General features: G+C 46.0%; 1 protein-coding gene across 1 annotated transcript; it reads left to right on the top strand.

The window, feature by feature from the left end:
- Nucleotides 1–810: 810 nt before the first annotated feature.
- sh2d4ba (SH2 domain containing 4Ba) lies at nucleotides 811–15,080 on the top strand. Its single transcript, XM_031821863.1, has 8 exons — nucleotides 811–1,018; nucleotides 1,227–1,383; nucleotides 1,631–1,778; nucleotides 8,261–8,399; nucleotides 8,678–8,984; nucleotides 11,165–11,292; nucleotides 12,798–13,018; nucleotides 14,766–15,080. The coding sequence occupies exons 1-8, from the start codon at nucleotides 820–822 to the stop codon at nucleotides 15,078–15,080; spliced, it is 1,614 nt and encodes a 537-aa protein (XP_031677723.1). The 5' UTR covers nucleotides 811–819.
- The last annotated feature ends 3,634 nt before the right edge of the window (nucleotides 15,081–18,714 follow it).

Below are 18,714 nucleotides of genomic sequence, written 5' to 3'. Positions count from 1 at the left end.
TAGGCAGACAAACAACAGCACAGGGAATGGTAGAGGAAGTCATTCTCCCAATGACATCACTGTGCAACAGAACCGAGCTAGGGGAGAGGTAAACTTTATGTATGCCCTATTTACTGTACTGTGGATGGTTCATTTAGCTGGTGGGAGGGAGAAGAGATGATGGAACTAAGTCCCATTATAAGAGATTGTTGTAAATCTAAAAGGCGCATTACAGTGGACATGGATGGAATAATGACTTCCATGAATCAGGTATTTGACTGGATTTTAGGCGGTTTATATAATTTCATTATAACACTGAATTACCTGTTGTTTAGCTCTGAATAAATGAATGATAAGATAGCAGGAAGGGTAGAAAGAAAACAACACTAATGTGAAACATTTCCATGGGCTGTATATGGAAGATGGGCATGAGTTTCATTCTTTCCCACTCCTGCACTAAAGACTATCATGTTGCACATCAGGTAAAGGGATCTGTGCTTACACACACACACACACACACACACACACACACGCACCAGAGATCAGGTTTAAACCCCTCGCTTCAAAGCACATGGAGCAGAGGGAAGGAAGATGGCACCTGCGTTTTGTTCTGATGCTGGATCCAGTATGATGGTGAGAGAACAGGGAAAAGGAACAAGGATCTGAACTCTACAGCCCAGTAGAGTCTCTGAGGACTGTATGAACACATAGATGGAGGGAATGACACTTGTCTTCAATATGAAGTGAACTGATAAAAGGGGTTCATGGCCCCCTAACACTCACCTAACCCCACCTTGGTTAACAGATCTCTTGGGTGTTTGGAAGCTTTGTGTTGCCAAGATGATGCAGCAGATTTTGAGGGACATGTACATCGATCCGGACCTGCTGGCGGAGCTCAACGAGGAGCAGAAGCATATCCTATTCTATAAGATCCGCCAGGAGCAGGTGAGGCGCTGGGATGAGAGGGAGAACCAAGAGAACCAGGAGAACCAGGACCAGGACCAGGGAAAGAAGGGTGAGTCTGGGTGTACTCTACTTAGTCTTTTTTGACAAGCGGAGTGTAGATTTAGAAATGCTTTTAACGGTGTCTACATGATTCTTTTAATAGGGATGTTTTGTATTGTTACTGGTAAGTTTCGCTAAATAAAATGGAGACTGTAGATGTTGTGTTTGGAATGGTTTTATTAGTCACAGACACAGACAGTCAAAGGTGATGCTAACATGCTATCCCCACTGTGCCCGCTCAGGCAGCAGAAGTATCCAGTGGCTGCAGGGCTGCGATGGGGATGTGTGGGTGTGGGTGATGGGCGACTCTCCTGGGGATAAGCCTTATGAGGACATCATCAAGGAGCTGATGGGGGAGAAAGCCAGACGGCAGGCTCAGCAGGAGGCCAAGGAGCTCTGGTGAGTGGGGAAGGATAAACCATTGTAAATGGTAAATGTTATTGAAGCAAGGGAAAATGTGTCAGAGAGATTATACTGTATGAGGGATGAGATGGGTAGATAGGGAGATTTGTGTGTTATAGTGCCAGAGCTAGATTTAAACTCTCCAAAGACATCTTTGATGCAACCCATGTCAAATTGGGCTTTAGGTAGGTTTCTCACCCCTTCCTTTCACAACAAAGTGTTTTTCAACAACCCTCTTGCTCAGGCGAACCAAAGAGGCTGAGATCGAGGAGAAGTTCCGGGATGCTATGGCGAAGGAGAAGGCCCGTTTTGTGGCAGGGAAGTGGAAAGAAGAAACGGAGGACAGGAAGGCTGCCAAGCAGGAAGAGGAACACATCCAGGAGTCTCTCAAGGTAGGGCAAAGGCAACGTGTGTGTGTGTGTGTGTGTGTGTGTGTGTGTGTGTGTGTGTGTGTGTGTGTGTGTGTGTGTGTGTGTGTGTGTGTGTGTGTGTGTGTGTGTGTGTGTGTGTGTGTGTGTGTGTGTGTGTGTGTGTGTGTCTGATTGTATGTGAGTGATGGGGATCTTTGGTTGCAATTTGGAAATGCGAGTCGGATTACTTTTCCCATACAATCCAAGTGATCAATGTGATCTACAGGGATTGTGTTGATGCCCGCCTTCAGGGCATACATTCTTTTTGCTGGACTACCTTGCCAGAACAGTCCCATTAAATATTTCAGCCTTTAAGTTGCATGGTGCAATGCCACACTGCTGTTAGAGAGAGAGGACATCCCCACAGTCCCTGCTCTACAGTAGAGGGAGAAATATGAGAGAGGGGGATCGGACGATCGATACTCAATCTGGGAAGCACACTAGCAGAGGGAGAATCAGCCTTATTAGAGGGATCTGTAGGGCAGGGGTGAAGTATTTTCCAGGGAGTGCACTGCACAGAACAACCCTGTGTGCGTGGGTGGGTGTAGAGATACCGTATATGTATATGAGGATTGATCATGGAAAAGGGTTTGGTATTTATCAAATTGAATCATCTTTATACCTTCAAAGAAGAAGAGGAAATAAGGGGGAATCTGTGGGGGGACGGCAGCACCACATCTGCACATTCGATCACTGCTGTCCCATAGGGCCCTGTTGGAGCATCAGCAGTCCTGGGTGATGTAGAACCCGGACGACTGAGACCTTCTTAAGAAACTCGTGAAATATTAAAGAGCTTGTTTATCATTGTCCTCTGTTGAGCTCGCCTGAAGGAAAGTGCTGAGTCATTAAACATTTTCCTGTCTGAACCTCTGGGACTAAAATATAAAATATAGAAGACGCTAAAGTCGTATCACTAGACTATGTATAGCAGAGTTAGGTCATTAGTCTTCCACCAATTCAGTTTTCAATTCAGAACCCTGGCTTCCATTACAATGTCTAAAAATACCATTTAACTATCCTGTTTGATGGGTTCATTGTGCTGAAAACCCTGGTTTGAACCCCTGTTGGTTACATTCACAGCAGAGTAGCCTTTGACCTCTTTGAGAAACCCAATCGTGGTATTGAAGCAGAACCCTGTGTGGTCTGAAACTATGAATATGTTCACTGGGGTTCTATACACTGTATGTTCTTTCCAAGGTATCAAACACCAATTATCTCCGCATCACAACTGTCAGACACATCACCACTCTCCAGCAGGGGGAAAAATCCTTTTAGCTAGAACAAAACACAACAGCTAACAATGGTCCCGGTCAAAAGCTGCCTGTTTTCACTCCAGAATTCAATGGCAATTACTCCATGCAACTAATTACAAGGCTTAAAGTGGTTCAAATTACCACAATGCCATGTGTTTGTCCCTGGGAATAAATTATTCAGTAAATTATTACCACATCAGTACAGATGATGAGCTGAATGCTTATGTATGGAATATCATACTGGGCCCGATTTCCCAAAAGCATCTTAATGGCCAAGATCATCATAAGAACCTTTGTATGAGCATCGTTTCATCTCAGACTCCATCGTTACTAAAGTTGCACTTGAAAACGCTTGTTATTACCGACTGCCTCAGACCACTCGTAAAAAAGCATTGTTAGGTGTTTTTTGCCCTTCTGCATCACTTTACACACAAACGATCTGTGCTTAACATAGAATCAAGATGCTTATTGGTTTCTCTGTGACTGCAGATAACTTCAAAACAAAGTTGCCAATGTCTTTGTAATTTTTACAAACAAACGTGGTTTAAAAATATGCTTCAAATGAAAACCTAGATGACTAAAATATTATTACTATTTACATAGGCATTTATATATTTAAATAATATTGAAATCAATTTCTTATTCAGTCAATTGAGTTCTATTTTGCTAATTGTAGGTTACAGATTGTTTGCCTCAGCATACACTATATATACACAAGTATGTGGACACCCCTTCAAATGTGGATTCAGCTATTTCCAGCATTTCCTAGTCCTATTGTTGACAAGTGTATAAAATCAAGCACACAGTCATGCAATCTCCATAGACAAACATTGGCAGTAGAAGAGCTCAGTGATTTTCAACGTGGCACCATCATATAATGTCACCTTTCTAAAAAGTCAGTTCATCAAATTTCTGCCCTGCTAGAGATGCCCCGATCAACCGTAGGTGCGCTTATTGTGAAGTTGAAACATCTAGGAGCAACAGCAGCTCAGCCGCAAAGTGGTAGGCCACACAAATCAAGCTCACGGAACAGGACTGCCAGGTGCTTAAGTGCGTTGCGTGTAAAAAATCGTCTGTCCTCGGTTGCAACACTCACTACCAAGTTCCAAACTGCCTCTGGAAGCAACGTCACCTCGAGAACTGTTCGTCAGGAGCTTCATGAAATGGGTTTCCATAACCGAGCAGCCTCACACAAGCCTAAGATCATGCACAATACCAAGCGTCGGCTGGAGTGGTGTAAAGCTCGCCGTCATCGGACTCTGGAGCGTCGGAAACACATTCTCTGGGGTGATGACTCATGTTTCACCATCTGGCAGTCCGTCGGAGGAATGTGGGTTTGGCGGATGCCAGAAGAATACGACCTTCCCCAATTTATAGTGCTAACTGTAAAGTTAGGTGGAGGAGGAATAATGGTCTGGGGCTGTTTTTCATGGTTTGGGCTTGGCCCCTTAGTTCCAGTGAAGGGAGATCTTAATATTAACATGACAAAATACAATGACATTCTAGACAATTCTGTGCTTCCAACTTTGTGGCAACAGTTTGGGGAAGGCCCTTTCCTGTTTCAGCATGACAATGCCCCAGTGTACAAATCAAGGTCCATACAGAAATGATTTGTCGAGATCGGTGTGGAAGAATTTGACTGGCCTGCACAGAGAATTGACCTCAACCCCATCGAACACTTGTGGGATGAATTGGAACGCTGACTGGAGCCAGGCCTAATCACCCAACATCAGTGCCCGATCTCACTAATGCTCTTGTGGCTGAATGGAAGCAAGTCCCCACAGCATTATTCCAACATCTAGTGGAAAGCCTTCCACGAAGAGTGGAGGCTGTTAAAACAGCGAAGGCGTGCACACTCCATAATAATGCCAATAATTTTGGAATGAAATGTTCGACGAGCAGGTGTACACGTATTGTTGCTCATGTAGTGTATTTTATGATGTGTAACATGTGCACCATCTGTGATTTTAGTGCATTACTATTAGCCTGGCTAATGCGCGACGTTAAGGACGTAGAGAGGTTGGTGTTAGCAAGACTAGATTCTTATTGTGTAAATAAGGGTCCGGTTTCATTAATACAAAAGTGAAGACGGATCATCTCCTGTAGATACATTATTATCTTTATGGCTGTAAATATCAGAATCAGAGATTATGCTACAGGACACATTTGCTGATTGGAATATGTCCCGAGACTCTGCTGATAACGTCGACGAGCTAACCGCCTCCGTCAGCGACTTCGTAAGGAAATGCATCCGTGACGTTGTCCCCACAGTGAAGGTTCGCTGCTTCCCCAATCAAAAGCCCTGGATTAACAGAGGTTGGCGCTAAACTAGAGGACAGGGCTACTGCATACAGGGTCTTGCATACAACCATGAGGCTACAGCCAAGGACAGGAACATGTTTAAGAAGTCCCGCTACAAGGACTATGTAGGAATAAGGTGGGATCATACTACACAGGAAGACCCAGCCGTGATCTGCCCAATGATGCCTCTCTTCCAGACGAACCCAATGCATTTTATGCACGCTTCTACAATAACAACACCGTACCGTGTATGAGGGCCCCCACCAACCCAGAGGACTGGGTGATCTCGCAAGGCCGCGGGCCGGACAGTATTCCAGGGCAGGTTCTCAGAGCATGTGCAGATCAGCTGGCAGAAATATTCACAGTAATTTTCAACCTCTCCTTGTCCCAGTCTTTAATCCCCTCATTTTAAAATGACTACCACCCTGTGGCACTCACATCTGTAATTATGAAATGCTTTGAAAGGCTAATTATGGCACAAATCAACTTCATCATCCCAGACACGCACTCCAATTTGCATACCGCTCCAAAAGATCCATAGATGACGCAATCTCAATTGCACTCCACAATGTCCTCACCCACCAATAAGAGGAATACCTATGTGAGAATGCTGTTTAACACCATTGTCTCCTCCAAGCTCATCACCAAAATTAGGACCCTGGGACTGAACACCTCCCTATGCAACTGGATCCTGGACTTCCTGATAGGCCGCCACCAGGTGGTGAAGGTAGGCAACATCACCTCTGTCACACTGATCCTCAACACAGGGGTGTGTGCTTGGTCCCCTCCTGTACTCCCTGATCACCACAACTGCATGACCGCGCACGACTCCAACACCATCATCAAGATAGCTAGTGACATGACGGTGGTAGACCTGATCACTGGCGACACTGAGCCAGCCTACAGGGAGGAGGTCAGTGACCTGGCAGTGCGTTGCCAGTACAACAACCTCCCTCAACGTCAGTAAGACCAAGCTGATAATGGAATACAGGAAACGGGAGGGCGAGCATGCTCCCATCCACATCAACAGGGCTGCGGTGGAGCGGGTTGAGAGTTTCAGGTTATTCGTCCCCAAATCAATAAGGACTTAAAATGGTCTACTCACATGCGCACAGTCGTGAAGAAGGCACGACAGTGCCTCTTCCCCCTCAGGAGGTTGAAAAGTTTTGGCATGGACCCTCAAATCCTCAAAAGGTTCTACAGCTGCACCATTGAGAGCATCTTGACTGGCTGCATCACTTCTTGGTATGACAACAGCACCGCTCTATCCCTGAGCCATAAGACAGCTAAACAGCTAACAGACTATCTGAGATGAAAAAAATGACTGTCTCTTTGCACACTCACAGGGCTCTACACTGCACTCATCCAACACACATATAACATGCACACACGTTTATTCTGACTCTACTCTACGGGGGCGGTCGGTAGCTTAGCGGTTAAGAGTGTTGGGCCAGTAACCGTTGAGCCAGTAACTCGAATCACCGAGCCGGCAAGGTGGAAAAATCTGTTGTTTTGCCCTTGAGCAAGGCAGTTAACACCAACTGCTCCCCGGGCGCCGATGATGTGGATGTCGATTAAGGCAGCAGCCCCCTGCAGCTCTCTGATTGAGGAGTTGGGTTAAATGCGAATGACACATTTCGGTTGAAGTCATTCAGTTTTGCCACAAGCTAGGTTTGTCCTTCACACACAAACTCACATATAATCATAATTTACGCTGCTATTACTCTTTTTATCATATATCCGGATGCCTAGTTACCTTACCCTTATATATATACACCTCTATCACTCCAGTATCCCTGCACATTGTTAATACGGTATTTGAACTGACCCTGTACATAGCTTCTTACTTGCTCATGTTCTTATTTCTTATTTCTATTTGTTTTGTGTTTTTGTTCTACCTTATGTTATTTTTAGAGCTACATTGATATTGATTAGTGCATTCTTGGGTTTTGAGCTAGCAAGAAAGGCATTATACTGTAGTTGTGCACGTGACATTAAAACGTGAAAATATTGAGGCGGCTTGTGCTAATGCTCAGCCTACCTTATAATAGGTTTCTTAGCCTACCTTACAATAGGCTTAATGTACAAAATCTTAGATTTGGCCCATAATTCCGCACATTTTGTTACATACCATGAAATGGATTGTAGCCTACACTTAGCTAAATAGAACTCAATATGATTGAAATATGGACTATGTAGCCCGCTGTATTTAACTTTTGTTTAAGTCATCTCAGTGTTCATTTGAAGCATAATTTATTCATTCGCTTATTTGTAACAATTGCAAAGACATTGGCAACTTTCTATTTGTAGTCAACTTGGTTCGACCTAACGACTCACCTACTGGTGTAAGAGTGGTCTGAGGCAGTCGGTAAATAACGAGTGTTTTCAAGTGCAACTTTAGTAATGATGGTTTTGGGAAACAGCTTACAGATTTAACAATTCTCCTACGAAGGTTCTTACGATTAACTTTGTCTTACTGTAAGTGGGCTCAGGACAATTATTACTGATGTGTCTAATTACAAAATTATATGCAAATAACTCTGCAGTGTGTGTGTGTGTGGGTGTGTGTGTACGTACGTGGATGTGTGGTGTGTGTGTGTGTGTGCGTACGTATGTGGATGTCTGGGGTGTGTGTGTGTGTGTGTGTGTGTGTGTGTGTGTGTGTGTGTGTGTGGGTGTGCGTACGTACGTGGATGTGTGTGTGTGGGTGTGCGTACGTACGTGGATGTGTGTGTGTGTGTGTGTGTGTGTGTGTGTGTGTGTGTGTGTGTGTGTGTGTGTGTGTGTGTGTGTGTACGTACGTGGATGTCTGGTGTGTGTGTGTGTGGGTGTGTGTACCTACGTGGATGTGTGGTTTGTATGCCTGCCAGTCTTTTGTTTTCCATTCCTCACACATTTCTTCTCCGACAGAAACGAGAGGAGGAGGAGAGACAGCAAGGTGAGGAGGAGATAAAACGTGCAGAGGAGAAGAGAGCGAGGGAGCTGTATATCTCCCTAGAGCAGGAACAGAGAAGGAGTGAGAAGGATGACAAGGAATGGGAGGAGCAACGTAAGTCAAGTCTTCCCTGCCTTTTCTGTCTACAACCGTTTTCCTTTCCAGTGATCACCTCCTTCGATTCTACACCCCTCATTTTTACTCCTTTTACATCATCCTCTTGTATTCCCCTGTCCCTCCCTAAATATCAACCCCAAAACTTCTGTTGTTTATTCTCAAACTTGTACAGTTAAGCTCTCTCGTGGAACTACAGGACACATCTGAGAATGAAAGTCCAATGCAAAGTCACTTCCTTTTCAAATCCTCTCTCTCCTCCATTTCGCCCCTTCCAGTGCGGCGCTCTAAGATGGCTGACCAGGAGATGCAGAGAAAAGCAAGGCGGGCACGGGATGAGTACAAGCGCCAGTCCCTGCGAGCTATAGAGAAGGGCCGTGTGGCAGGGCTCAGTGGGCTGTTCCAGCAGGGCCCAGTGGTGGGGAACGGACCAACAGCAGCCCCCTTCAGAAGATACAGCAACGTGCTAGAGTCCTCCTCTTCCACCACCCACCGCCCCGGCCTCCAGCCTGCTACTCCTCCACTGTACCGCCGTAGACAGAGCCAAAGGCACAGCACCATTGTTACACAGCCACTGATGGACAGGTACAGATATAGAGCTAGCCTACTACTCATGAATGCATATAAGGATAGTTATAAACTGGGTTGTTTGAGCCCTGAATGCTGATTGGCTGCTCTAATTACGTTGATAACCAGTTTATAATAGCAATAAGGCACCTTGGGGGTTTGTGGTGTATGGCCAATATACCACAGCGAATACACCACGCCTACTACTCATGAATATGTATAGGGATAGATATAGCATGCCAGAACCAATCAATATACAGATCAGATGCATAGAGTGTTAAAGTAGAACAAATGTATATGGAATACTGTATATTGAGTGATACACAGAAGCAGACCCGATAGGCCCGCCATGCTTTTTTGTGCCTGGAACTCATCTAAAGCATTATGCACCTTTTTTATTTATTTATTTATTTTACCTTTATTTAACCAGGTAGGCAAGTTGAGAACAAGTTCTCATTTACAATTGCGACCTGGCCAAGATAAAGCAAAGCAGTTCGACAGATAAAACGACACAGAGTTACACATGGAGTAAAACAAACATACAGTCAATAATACAGTATAAACAAGTCTATATACAATGTGAGCAAATGTGGTGAGAAGGGAGGTAAAGGCAAAAAAGGCCATGATGGCAAAGTAAATACAATATAGCAAGTAAAACACTGGAATGGTAGTTTTGCAATGGAAGAATGTGCAAAGTAGAAATAAAAATAATGGGGTGCAAAGGAGCTAAATAAATAAATAAATTAAAATTAAATACAGTTGGGAAAGAGGTAGTTGTTTGGGCTAAATTATAGGTGGGCTATGTACAGGTGCAGTAATCTGTGAGCTGCTCTGACAGTTGGTGCTTAAAGCTAGTGAGGGAGATAAGTGTTTCTAGTTTCAGAGATTTTTGTAGTTCGTTCCAGTCATTGGCAGCAGAGAACTGGAAGGAGAGGCGGCCAAAGAAAGAATTGGTTTTGGGGGTGACTAGAGAGATATACCTGCTGGAGCGTGTGCTACAGGTGGGAGATGCCATGGTGATCAGCGAGCTGAGATAAGGGGGGACTTTACCTAAGCAGGGTCTTGTAGATGACATGGAGCCAGTGGGTTTGGCGACGAGTATGAAGCGAGGGCCAGCCAACGAGAGCGTACAGGTCACAATGGTGGGTAGTATATGGGGCTTTGGTGATAAAACGGATTGCACTGTGATAGACTGCATCCAATTTGTTGAGTAGGGTATTGGAGGCTATTTTGTAAATGACATCGCCAAAGTCGAGGATTGGTAGGATGGTCAGTTTTACAAGGGTATGTTTGGCAGCATGAGTGAAGGATGCTTTGTTGCGAAATAGGAAGCCAATTCTAGATTTAACTTTGGATTGGAGATGTTTGATATGGGTCTGGAAGGAGAGTTTACAGTCTAACCAGACACCTAAGTATTTGTAGTTGTCCACGTATTCTAAGTCAGAGCCGTCCAGAGTAGTGATGTTGGACAGGCGGGTAGGTGCAGGTAGCGATCGGTTGAAGAGCATGCATTTAGTTTTACTTGTATTTAAGAGCAATTGGAGGCCACGGAAGGAGAGTTGTATGGCATTGAAGCTTGCCTGGAGGGTTGTTAACACAGTGTCCAAAGAAGGGCCGGAAGTATACAGAATGGTGTCGTCTGCGTAGAGGTGGATCAGGGACTCACCAGCAGCAAGAGCGACCTCATTGATGTATACAGAGAAGAGAGTCGGTCCAAGAATTGAACCCTGTGGCACCCCCATAGAGACTGCCAGAGGTCCGGACAGCAGACCCTCCGATTTGACACACTGAACTCTATCAGAGAAGTAGTTGGTGAACCAGGCGAGGCAATCATTTGAGAAACCAAGGCTGTCGAGTCTGCCGATGAGGATGTGGTGATTGACAGAGTCGAAAGCCTTGGCCAGATCAATGAATACGGCTGCACAGTAATGTTTCTTATCGATGGCGGTTAAGATATCGTTTAGGACCTTGAGCGTGGCTGAGGTGCACCCATGACCAGCTCTGAAACCAGATTGCATAGCAGAGAAGGTATGGTGAGATTCAAAATGGTCGGTAATCTGTTTGTTGACTTGGCTTTATCATGGCAGCATTAAAAAGCTGAGGGCAATCTGTGCTATAATATGTCTTAAATGCTTATTATGGTATATGATGTGTTTATGTCTTGCTTCCCTTCTCTTTTTTCTCTCTGTCTTCTCCAGTCCTGCCTGGGTGAGAGCCCCCCGGCCCAGCTCCAGAGAGTGTGTTTTGCTGTGGTTCAAAGAAGAGCAGACGCCCAAACAGGCTGGCTATGAGCGCAACAGCACCACCATCGCCCCCTGGTTCCACGGTCAGTGCTGAGTTGTTATCTTGATCAATCGTGGATCCCTCCAAGCTTCCCCTCTTGCACCAATCTACTTTTCTTCACTACCACTGCCACATGCAAACTATCTAACTAAAAAGTATTCTCAGGAATTGAGCATTGAAGGGAAGTTTTAGTATGTTCGTGCATGCTAGGGTGTGTGGCTGGAGGGATGAGGCTCTTCAATAATAAATAGGCCACCCTAGACTAATTACTGGCAAGTGGCCCTGAGCCCTAACTCTCTCCATAATAGGTCACAGTGTGTAGCTCCTGGTTAAGTGACAAAAGCCCAGATGAATGGGCCTATGAGTGGCACACTCCACTGGAAAGAGGGGTGCAACATGCACTTCATGCTATCATGCAGAGACAGGGTATCAGGCATCTAAACAATGTGAGCACACCCAAACCCACTCTTTATATTGAAAAGATGCCAGTTTAATACCGTTTTCCCAAATCATGCATTCAGGCAACTGTCATCATCTCTCTGTCACTGAGATTACTTTTGTCAGTAACAACGTTACAAGACATTAAAAGGAAATATTCACGCATTTTAAAAGGTTAGTATTTCTGCATCTCCGAGCAAGGTTCTTTCGATTCCCGGGGTCAACTATGTTTTCATGTGTATCTGAACTCTTTCCATTTACGCAGGCAGACATACAGCCGGTATGACGTGGCATTGTGAAAAGTTGCTCTCACTACACGGGAAGTTAATAGGAAGATTACTTTTAGATTGTGAAAACATCTATCATACAGGTCAGATTTCAATACTGTCTGATGTCATAACGTGGGAGGTCTTGTCTCGAATGAGCCATTGATCATATATTTGCAATATTCCTAACTTGAGAAATCAATGAATCAATGAGCCCAATAAGTCTATGACAACAAAATCATAAACAGTATAGGGCTGGCTAATAAGTCCTTAGTTTTAGGTTTATGCTCAAGTAAACAATTTGGCTAATTTAATCGTATTATATGTAGTAGAAAGCGATGGGTTGAAAGAAGCCTACATTACCAAGCCATAAAGTAAATTTAACATCCATATATGGCCAGCTATGTAAAGTTCAACATTGATTTATCCTGCAATAGATGTCGTTTAATTGGTAACATACATGTTTGTCTTCTACTAATGCCTCAAAGTGGAAGTAATCTAAAAGTAACAATGTAATCAGATTACGTTATTGAGTTTGGGTAAACCAAAAGTTACGTTACTGATTTTAAAAAATTGACAGGTAACTAGTAACTAACGGATTACATTTAGACCGTAACCTACCCAACCCTGATTATAGGAATGTGTAGTTTCAGGTGTATTTTTCCTTTAATCATTTAGGGCAAAATTCAAGAATATTGTACAAGGACCTCGGGCTTCTCTTTGCTTTGGATTTAACTACTGTCAGACTCTCCCTCCTCCTCAGATCTAATTTAACTACTGTCAGACTCTCCCTCCTCCTGACCTAAGGTCTGATTTAACCACTCAGACCCGCTCCCCTCCCCAGGTCTGATTTCCAGACAGGAGTCAGAGACCCTGCTGATGAACACAGCAGAGGGCTCCTTCCTGGTGAGGGTGAGTGACAGGATCTGGGGATACACGCTGTCCTATCGCACGGCCGACGGCTTCAAACACTTCCTGATCGACGCATCAGGAGACTACTACAGCTTCCTGGGTGTGGACCAGAACCGCCATGCCACCTTGGCTGACCTCATCGACTTCCACAAGGTGGGCAGGCAGTTTACAGTATGTACAGGGTTTCACACAGTGAACTGCAGGGGTTGGGTCAGACACTTAGCATGCTATATACATCAGTAATGTCAGTGTCAGCATAGAGACTCCATGTGGAAATCAGATTAAATGTGACATCAAAGTGACAGCCAGCAAACATCTGGGAGTAAGTCTAATCAAATGCTCCATGATATACATCCGTGATCTTTTCACATCACATCAAACTATTTTAGCAACCAATCACAAGCACGGCTGAACTGTGTTATCTTCAATAACACTGACTTACTTACCATGGAAACATATTCTCAGATGCGGAGGCTGACAGAACTGAATGTGTGAACTGTTTATCTGTGACATTAGTTATATGCTAATGTGAAAATGGTGCACGTTGGTCTTCAGGAATTTGCATGTCTCTTTGGCATTACACACACATAGAGTATAACATGGAGTCACTGTATACTGATCAGATCAGATAGAACATACTGACCAACAGTTTGAATATGATTCACCACAGATCATCACATTGAATCTGTAAAAACGGAACATTAAACCTTTCTGTTACTATATACAGTGCATTCGGAAAGTATTCAGACCCCTTGACCTTTTCCACATTTTGTTACGTTACAGCCTTATTCTAAAATTGATAAAATTGTTTCCCCCTCTCAATCTACACACAATACCCCATAATAACAAAGCAAAAACAGGTTTAGCAGTTTTTGCAAATTTACAAAAAAATCTAAAAACGGAAATATTACTGAAGTATTCAGGCCCCATAGTCAGTACTTTGTTTACGCACCTTTGGCAGCAATTACCTCCCTGACAAAGGCCCTTCTCCCCCGATTGCTTAGTTTGGCCAGCCAGCTCTAGGAAGAGTCTTGGTGGTTCCAAACTTCTTCCATTTTAGAATGATGGAGGCCACTGTGTTCTTGGGGACCTTCAATGCTGCAGACATGTTTTGGTACCCTTCTCCAGATCTGTGGCTCATCACAATCCTGTCTTGGTGCTCCACAGACAATTCCTTCGACCACATGGCTTGACTTTTGCTCTGACATGCACTGTCAACGGTGGGATCTTATATTAGACAGTTGTGTGCTTTTCCAAAACCATGTCCTATCAATTGAATTTACCACAGGTGGATTCCAATCATGTTGTAGAAACATCTTGTGGCGCACAGCAGGTCAGCCACCAGGGGGAGACTCGTCGAGGCCTGGTAACAGACGGAGTATACATCACGAGGCGATGTCTCCATCTGCTGGACATGCCAGGTCTCGATGGGCTCTCCCGCCAGGACTAATTGGGGCTTGGTGAGTAATCAAGGGCTGATTGCTCACCAGCTGTACAAGTCCCATAAAGCTGCCAGAAGGGCAGCACACAGGGGAGCGACTGGGGGAGGAAAGGACTCCCGTATAGTTGGGGACGGCACCAGAGGTAACAGGAGGGAGTTCAGTTTTTGATCCCCACAGGATACAGCAAGACCCGGAGCCCAGAAGACAGTATCCCGGAGAGGGTTTCTTGGGGGATACCTATTCTTTTCTTTGGACTTTTATTTTAATAAACACCTTTGAAACTGAGCTAATCCTACTCTGCCCGTGTCTGATCTGTGTAAACCTTTTGACCCAACCCCCTGGTCTGCCACAAGTGGTGGAGAATGTGGGCATTCTGATAATGTGGTCAGATCAGGGTTAACCTTTTTGCAGCATCAGCATGGACGAGTTGATAGCTCAGTTCATCCGGGCCCAACAAGCCCAGCAGCTACAGCAGCTACAAAAAGTCCACCTCAATGAGGAAAACAGGAAGCTACAAGGAGGAGCTAACAGAAGATGACGACATCAAAACCTACCTCTGTACGTTTGAATGGACAGCACTATGGGAAGGATGGCCAAGGCAGAAGTGGACCAGTCTGCTGGCCCCGTTCCTCTCTGGGAATGCCCAAAAGGCGTATTGGGACCTGAACGATGAACAGGCGGCTAACTACAACGGACTCAAACAGGAGATACTCAGCCGCTACGGGTACAGCCTGGCCCATCGGGCTCAACTACTCACGAATGGAGGTTCATAGCCGACGCATCCCCCCGAGCCCAGATGAGCGACCCACTGCGCGTCACCAGCCTAACCGACGTATCCACCCTCTCCATCCTAGACAAAGTGTTCCTGGATCGCTTCCTCCGGGCACTACCCCACGACATGAAGAGGGCAGCGAGTCTAGGTGCACCCCAGACCTTGGAGGGCCTCCTGGAAGCAGTGGAGATACATCAGAACACTCAGGCCCAGCTGAGTGGGAGCCAGGCCGAGTCGGCGACCCGTTCGGGGAGTCGGAAGGACAGCCCCAATGCTGTGTACCCTGAACCGACAGTCAGCAGGGCCAAGGGACCGCAAACCCGTGGAGTGACGGCTGGGATAGGGTCGACCCGCCACCGATGACCCCAGGTAGATGGAGACCAAAGGAGGTGTTTTGAGTGTGGTGCCCGGGGGCACACTGCCTGGAATTACCCGACTCGAGAGGAGTCGATGCCATCAGCAAGCCACGGAGGCAAGGTGGGTCACGCAGGGAACTACGTCACCTCCTGTTGGGCACACCACGAATCAACTGCACCCATGGTCCCAGTGAAGGTTGACGGACACGACAACTCCGGATGTATGGTTACCCTCATAACCACGAGCCTGCTGGACCAGGATACCAAACATGGTAGGGAGATGTCCATTTCCTGGGTTCACAAAGCGGTATCCAACCGTATCGTGACGTATCGTGACGCCACAAGGGAACTGCCAGATGATGGTGGGTGCAGTACCAGAGTTGCCGATACCTCTCCTAGTGGGACGAGATTGTCCTCTGTTCGTGGCCCTGTAGGGACACGAGCTGAGGAAGAAGGTACGAGCCGTCCAAGGACGAGAGCGAGGACAACCCATCACCTGTGCAGCCCTGAAGCAAACGGTTAATCAACCTGTATCTACGGGTCCAGAGTCAGAGGGGGGGCTGGAACCCGACCCCCCTGGGGAACCACGGGAGGAAGAGCCCAGCCTCCCCCTCCTCGATTTCGAGGGGCCAGTCAAGATACCCCTTGGGGGCCAACTGAGGCGACAATTCGGCACGGCCCAGTGGGAGGATCCTAACTTGAAAGCCGCCGCAGTCCAAATGATAGCAGTGGATGGACAGCTAGTTCCAGGGGTGAGTGACTGGTGATACCCCCATTTCCAAATCAAGAATAACCTTTTGTATCAGGTGTCGCGCCAACAGGGGGAACTTCGAGAGGTATTGTTGCTGCCCCAACGGTACGTGGGAACGTGGGAACCGGTACGTGGGAACCGTTCTTCTTGTCCCACCCCCACCTGTTGGGGGCGCACCTGGGAACGGATTGCCGCCCGGTTCCACTGGCCCAGGATGAGGAGGACCGTGGAAGATTACTGTCGCAGCTGCCCGGAGTGTCAAATGACTGCCCCAAAGGCACACTTCCGAAACCCACTGGTCCCCCTACCGATCATCGGGGTGCCCTTTGAATGAATCGCCATGGACATAGTGGGACCCCTGGTAAAAACAGCATGAGGACACCAGTACATCCTGGTAATAGTGGACTATGCCACCCGGTATCCCGAGGCCATTCCCCTACAGGCGGAGGTATCCAAGGCAATCACCTTGGAGCTGTTCCACCTCTTTAGCCGTGTGGGAATCCCAAACAAGATCCTGACAGACCAAGGTACTGAGTTCATGTCCCGCCTAATGAAAGATTTGTGTGCTCTCCTGCAGATCAAGCAGATCCGGACCTCTGTCTTCCACCCGCAGACGGAGGGGCTTGTCGAGCAGTTCAATAAAATGCTCAAACAAATGCTGCGGAAGGTCATCGAGCAGGATCTAATCCTACTCTGTCCGTGTCTGATCTGTGTAAACATTTTGACCCAACCCCCTGGTCTGCCACAATCTCAAGGATGATCAATGGAAACAGGATACAACTGAGCTCAATTTCAAGTCGAATAGCAAAGGGTCTGAATAATTATGTAAATAAGGTATTACTGTTTTTAATTTTTAATAAATTAGCAAAAATGTCTAAAAACCTGTTTTTAGCTTTGTCATTATGGGGTATTGTGTTTTGAATGATGAGAATATATATTTTTAATCCATTTTAGAATGGATTAACGAAAAGTCAAGGGGTCAGAATACTTTCCGAAAGCACTGTAGATAAGTAATATGCAAGCAGTAAACACCAACAGACAAACAACAGCTGTTGATAAAAATGTATAGCGCAGACATGAGACAGTCATGTAATGACTTTTTATTTTATTTCACCTTTATTTAACCAGGTAGGCTAGTTGAGAACAAGTTCTCATTTGCAACTGCGACCTGGCCAAGATAAAGCATAGCAGTGTGAGCAGACAACAAAGAGTTACACATGGAGTAAACAATTAACAAGTCAATAACACAGTAGAAACCAAAGGGGGAGTCTATATACAATGTGTGCAAAAGGCATGAGGAGGTAGGCAAATAATTACAATTTTGCAGATTAACACTGGAGTGATGAATGATCAGATGGTCATGTACAGGTAGAGATATTGGTGTGCAAAAGAGCAGAAAAGTAAATAAATAAAAACAGTATGGGGATGAGGTAGGTGAGAAAGGGTGGGCTATTTACCAATAGACTATGTACAGCTGCAGCGATCGGTTAGCCGCTCAGATAGCTGATGTTTGAAGTTGGTGAGGGAGATAAAAGTCTCCAACTTCAGCGATTTTTGCAATTCGTTCCAGTCACAGGCAGCAGAGTGCTGGAACGAAAGGCGGCCAAATTAGGTGTTGGCTTTAGGGATGATCAGTGAGATACACCTGCTGGAGCGCGTGCTACGGATGGGTGTTGCCATCGTGACCAGTGAGCTGAGATAAGGTGGAGCTTTACCTAGCATGGACTTGTAGATGACCTGGAGCCAGTGGGTCTGGCGACGAATATGTAGCGAGGGCCAGCTGACTAGAGCATACAAGTCGCAGTGGTGGGTGGTATAAGGTGCTTTAGTGACGAAACGGATGGCACTGTGATAGACTGCATCCAGTTTGCTGAGTAGAGTGTTTGAAGCCATTTTGTAGATGACATCGCCGAAGTCGAGGATCGGTAGGATAGTCAGTTTTACTAGGGTAAGCTTGGCGGCGTGAGTGAAGGAGGCTTTGTTGCGGAATAGAAAGCCGACTCTTGATTTGATTTTCGATTGGAGATGTTTGATATGAGTCTGGAAGGAGAGTTTGCAGTCTAGCCAGACACCTAGGTACTTATAGACGTCCACATATTCTAGGTCGGAACCATCCAGGGTGGTGATGCTAGTCGGGCATGCGGGTGCAGGCAGCGACCGGTTGAAAAGCATGCATTTGGTTTTACTAGCGTTTAAGAGCAGTTGGAGGCCACGGAAGGAGTGTTGTATGGCATTGAAGCTTGTTTGGAGGTTAGATAGCACAGTGTCCAAAGACGGGCCGAAGGTATATAGAATGGTGTCGTCTGCGTAGAGGTGGATCAGGGAATCGCCCGCAGCAAGAGGAACATCATTGATATACACAGAGAAAAGAGTCGGCCCGAGAATTGAACCCTGTGGCACCCCCATAGAGACTGCCAGAGGACCAGACAGCATGCCCTCCGATTTGACGCACTGAACTCTGTCTGCAAAGTAATTGGTGAACCAGGCAAGGCAGTCATCCGAAAAACCGAGGCTCCTGAGTCTGCCGA

This window comes from Oncorhynchus kisutch, linkage group LG4 (assembly GCF_002021735.2).
Source record: "Oncorhynchus kisutch isolate 150728-3 linkage group LG4, Okis_V2, whole genome shotgun sequence".
Taxonomy (NCBI): Eukaryota; Metazoa; Chordata; class Actinopteri; order Salmoniformes; family Salmonidae; genus Oncorhynchus; species Oncorhynchus kisutch.
Note: the sequence above shows the minus strand (reverse complement) of the source record. Positions and strands in the feature narration are given on the sequence as shown.

Excerpts from the sequence above, each read along its gene's own strand:
- sh2d4ba (XM_031821863.1), top strand. The coding sequence starts at position 820 with ATGATGCAGCAGATTTTGAGGGACATGTACATCGATCCGGACCTGCTG. Across the intron at positions 1,384-1,630 it reads CAGGAGGCCAAGGAGCTCTG|GCGAACCAAAGAGGCTGAGA; the intron begins GTGAGTGGGGAA and ends CCTCTTGCTCAG. Across the intron at positions 1,779-8,260 it reads ACATCCAGGAGTCTCTCAAG|AAACGAGAGGAGGAGGAGAG; the intron begins GTAGGGCAAAGG and ends CTTCTCCGACAG.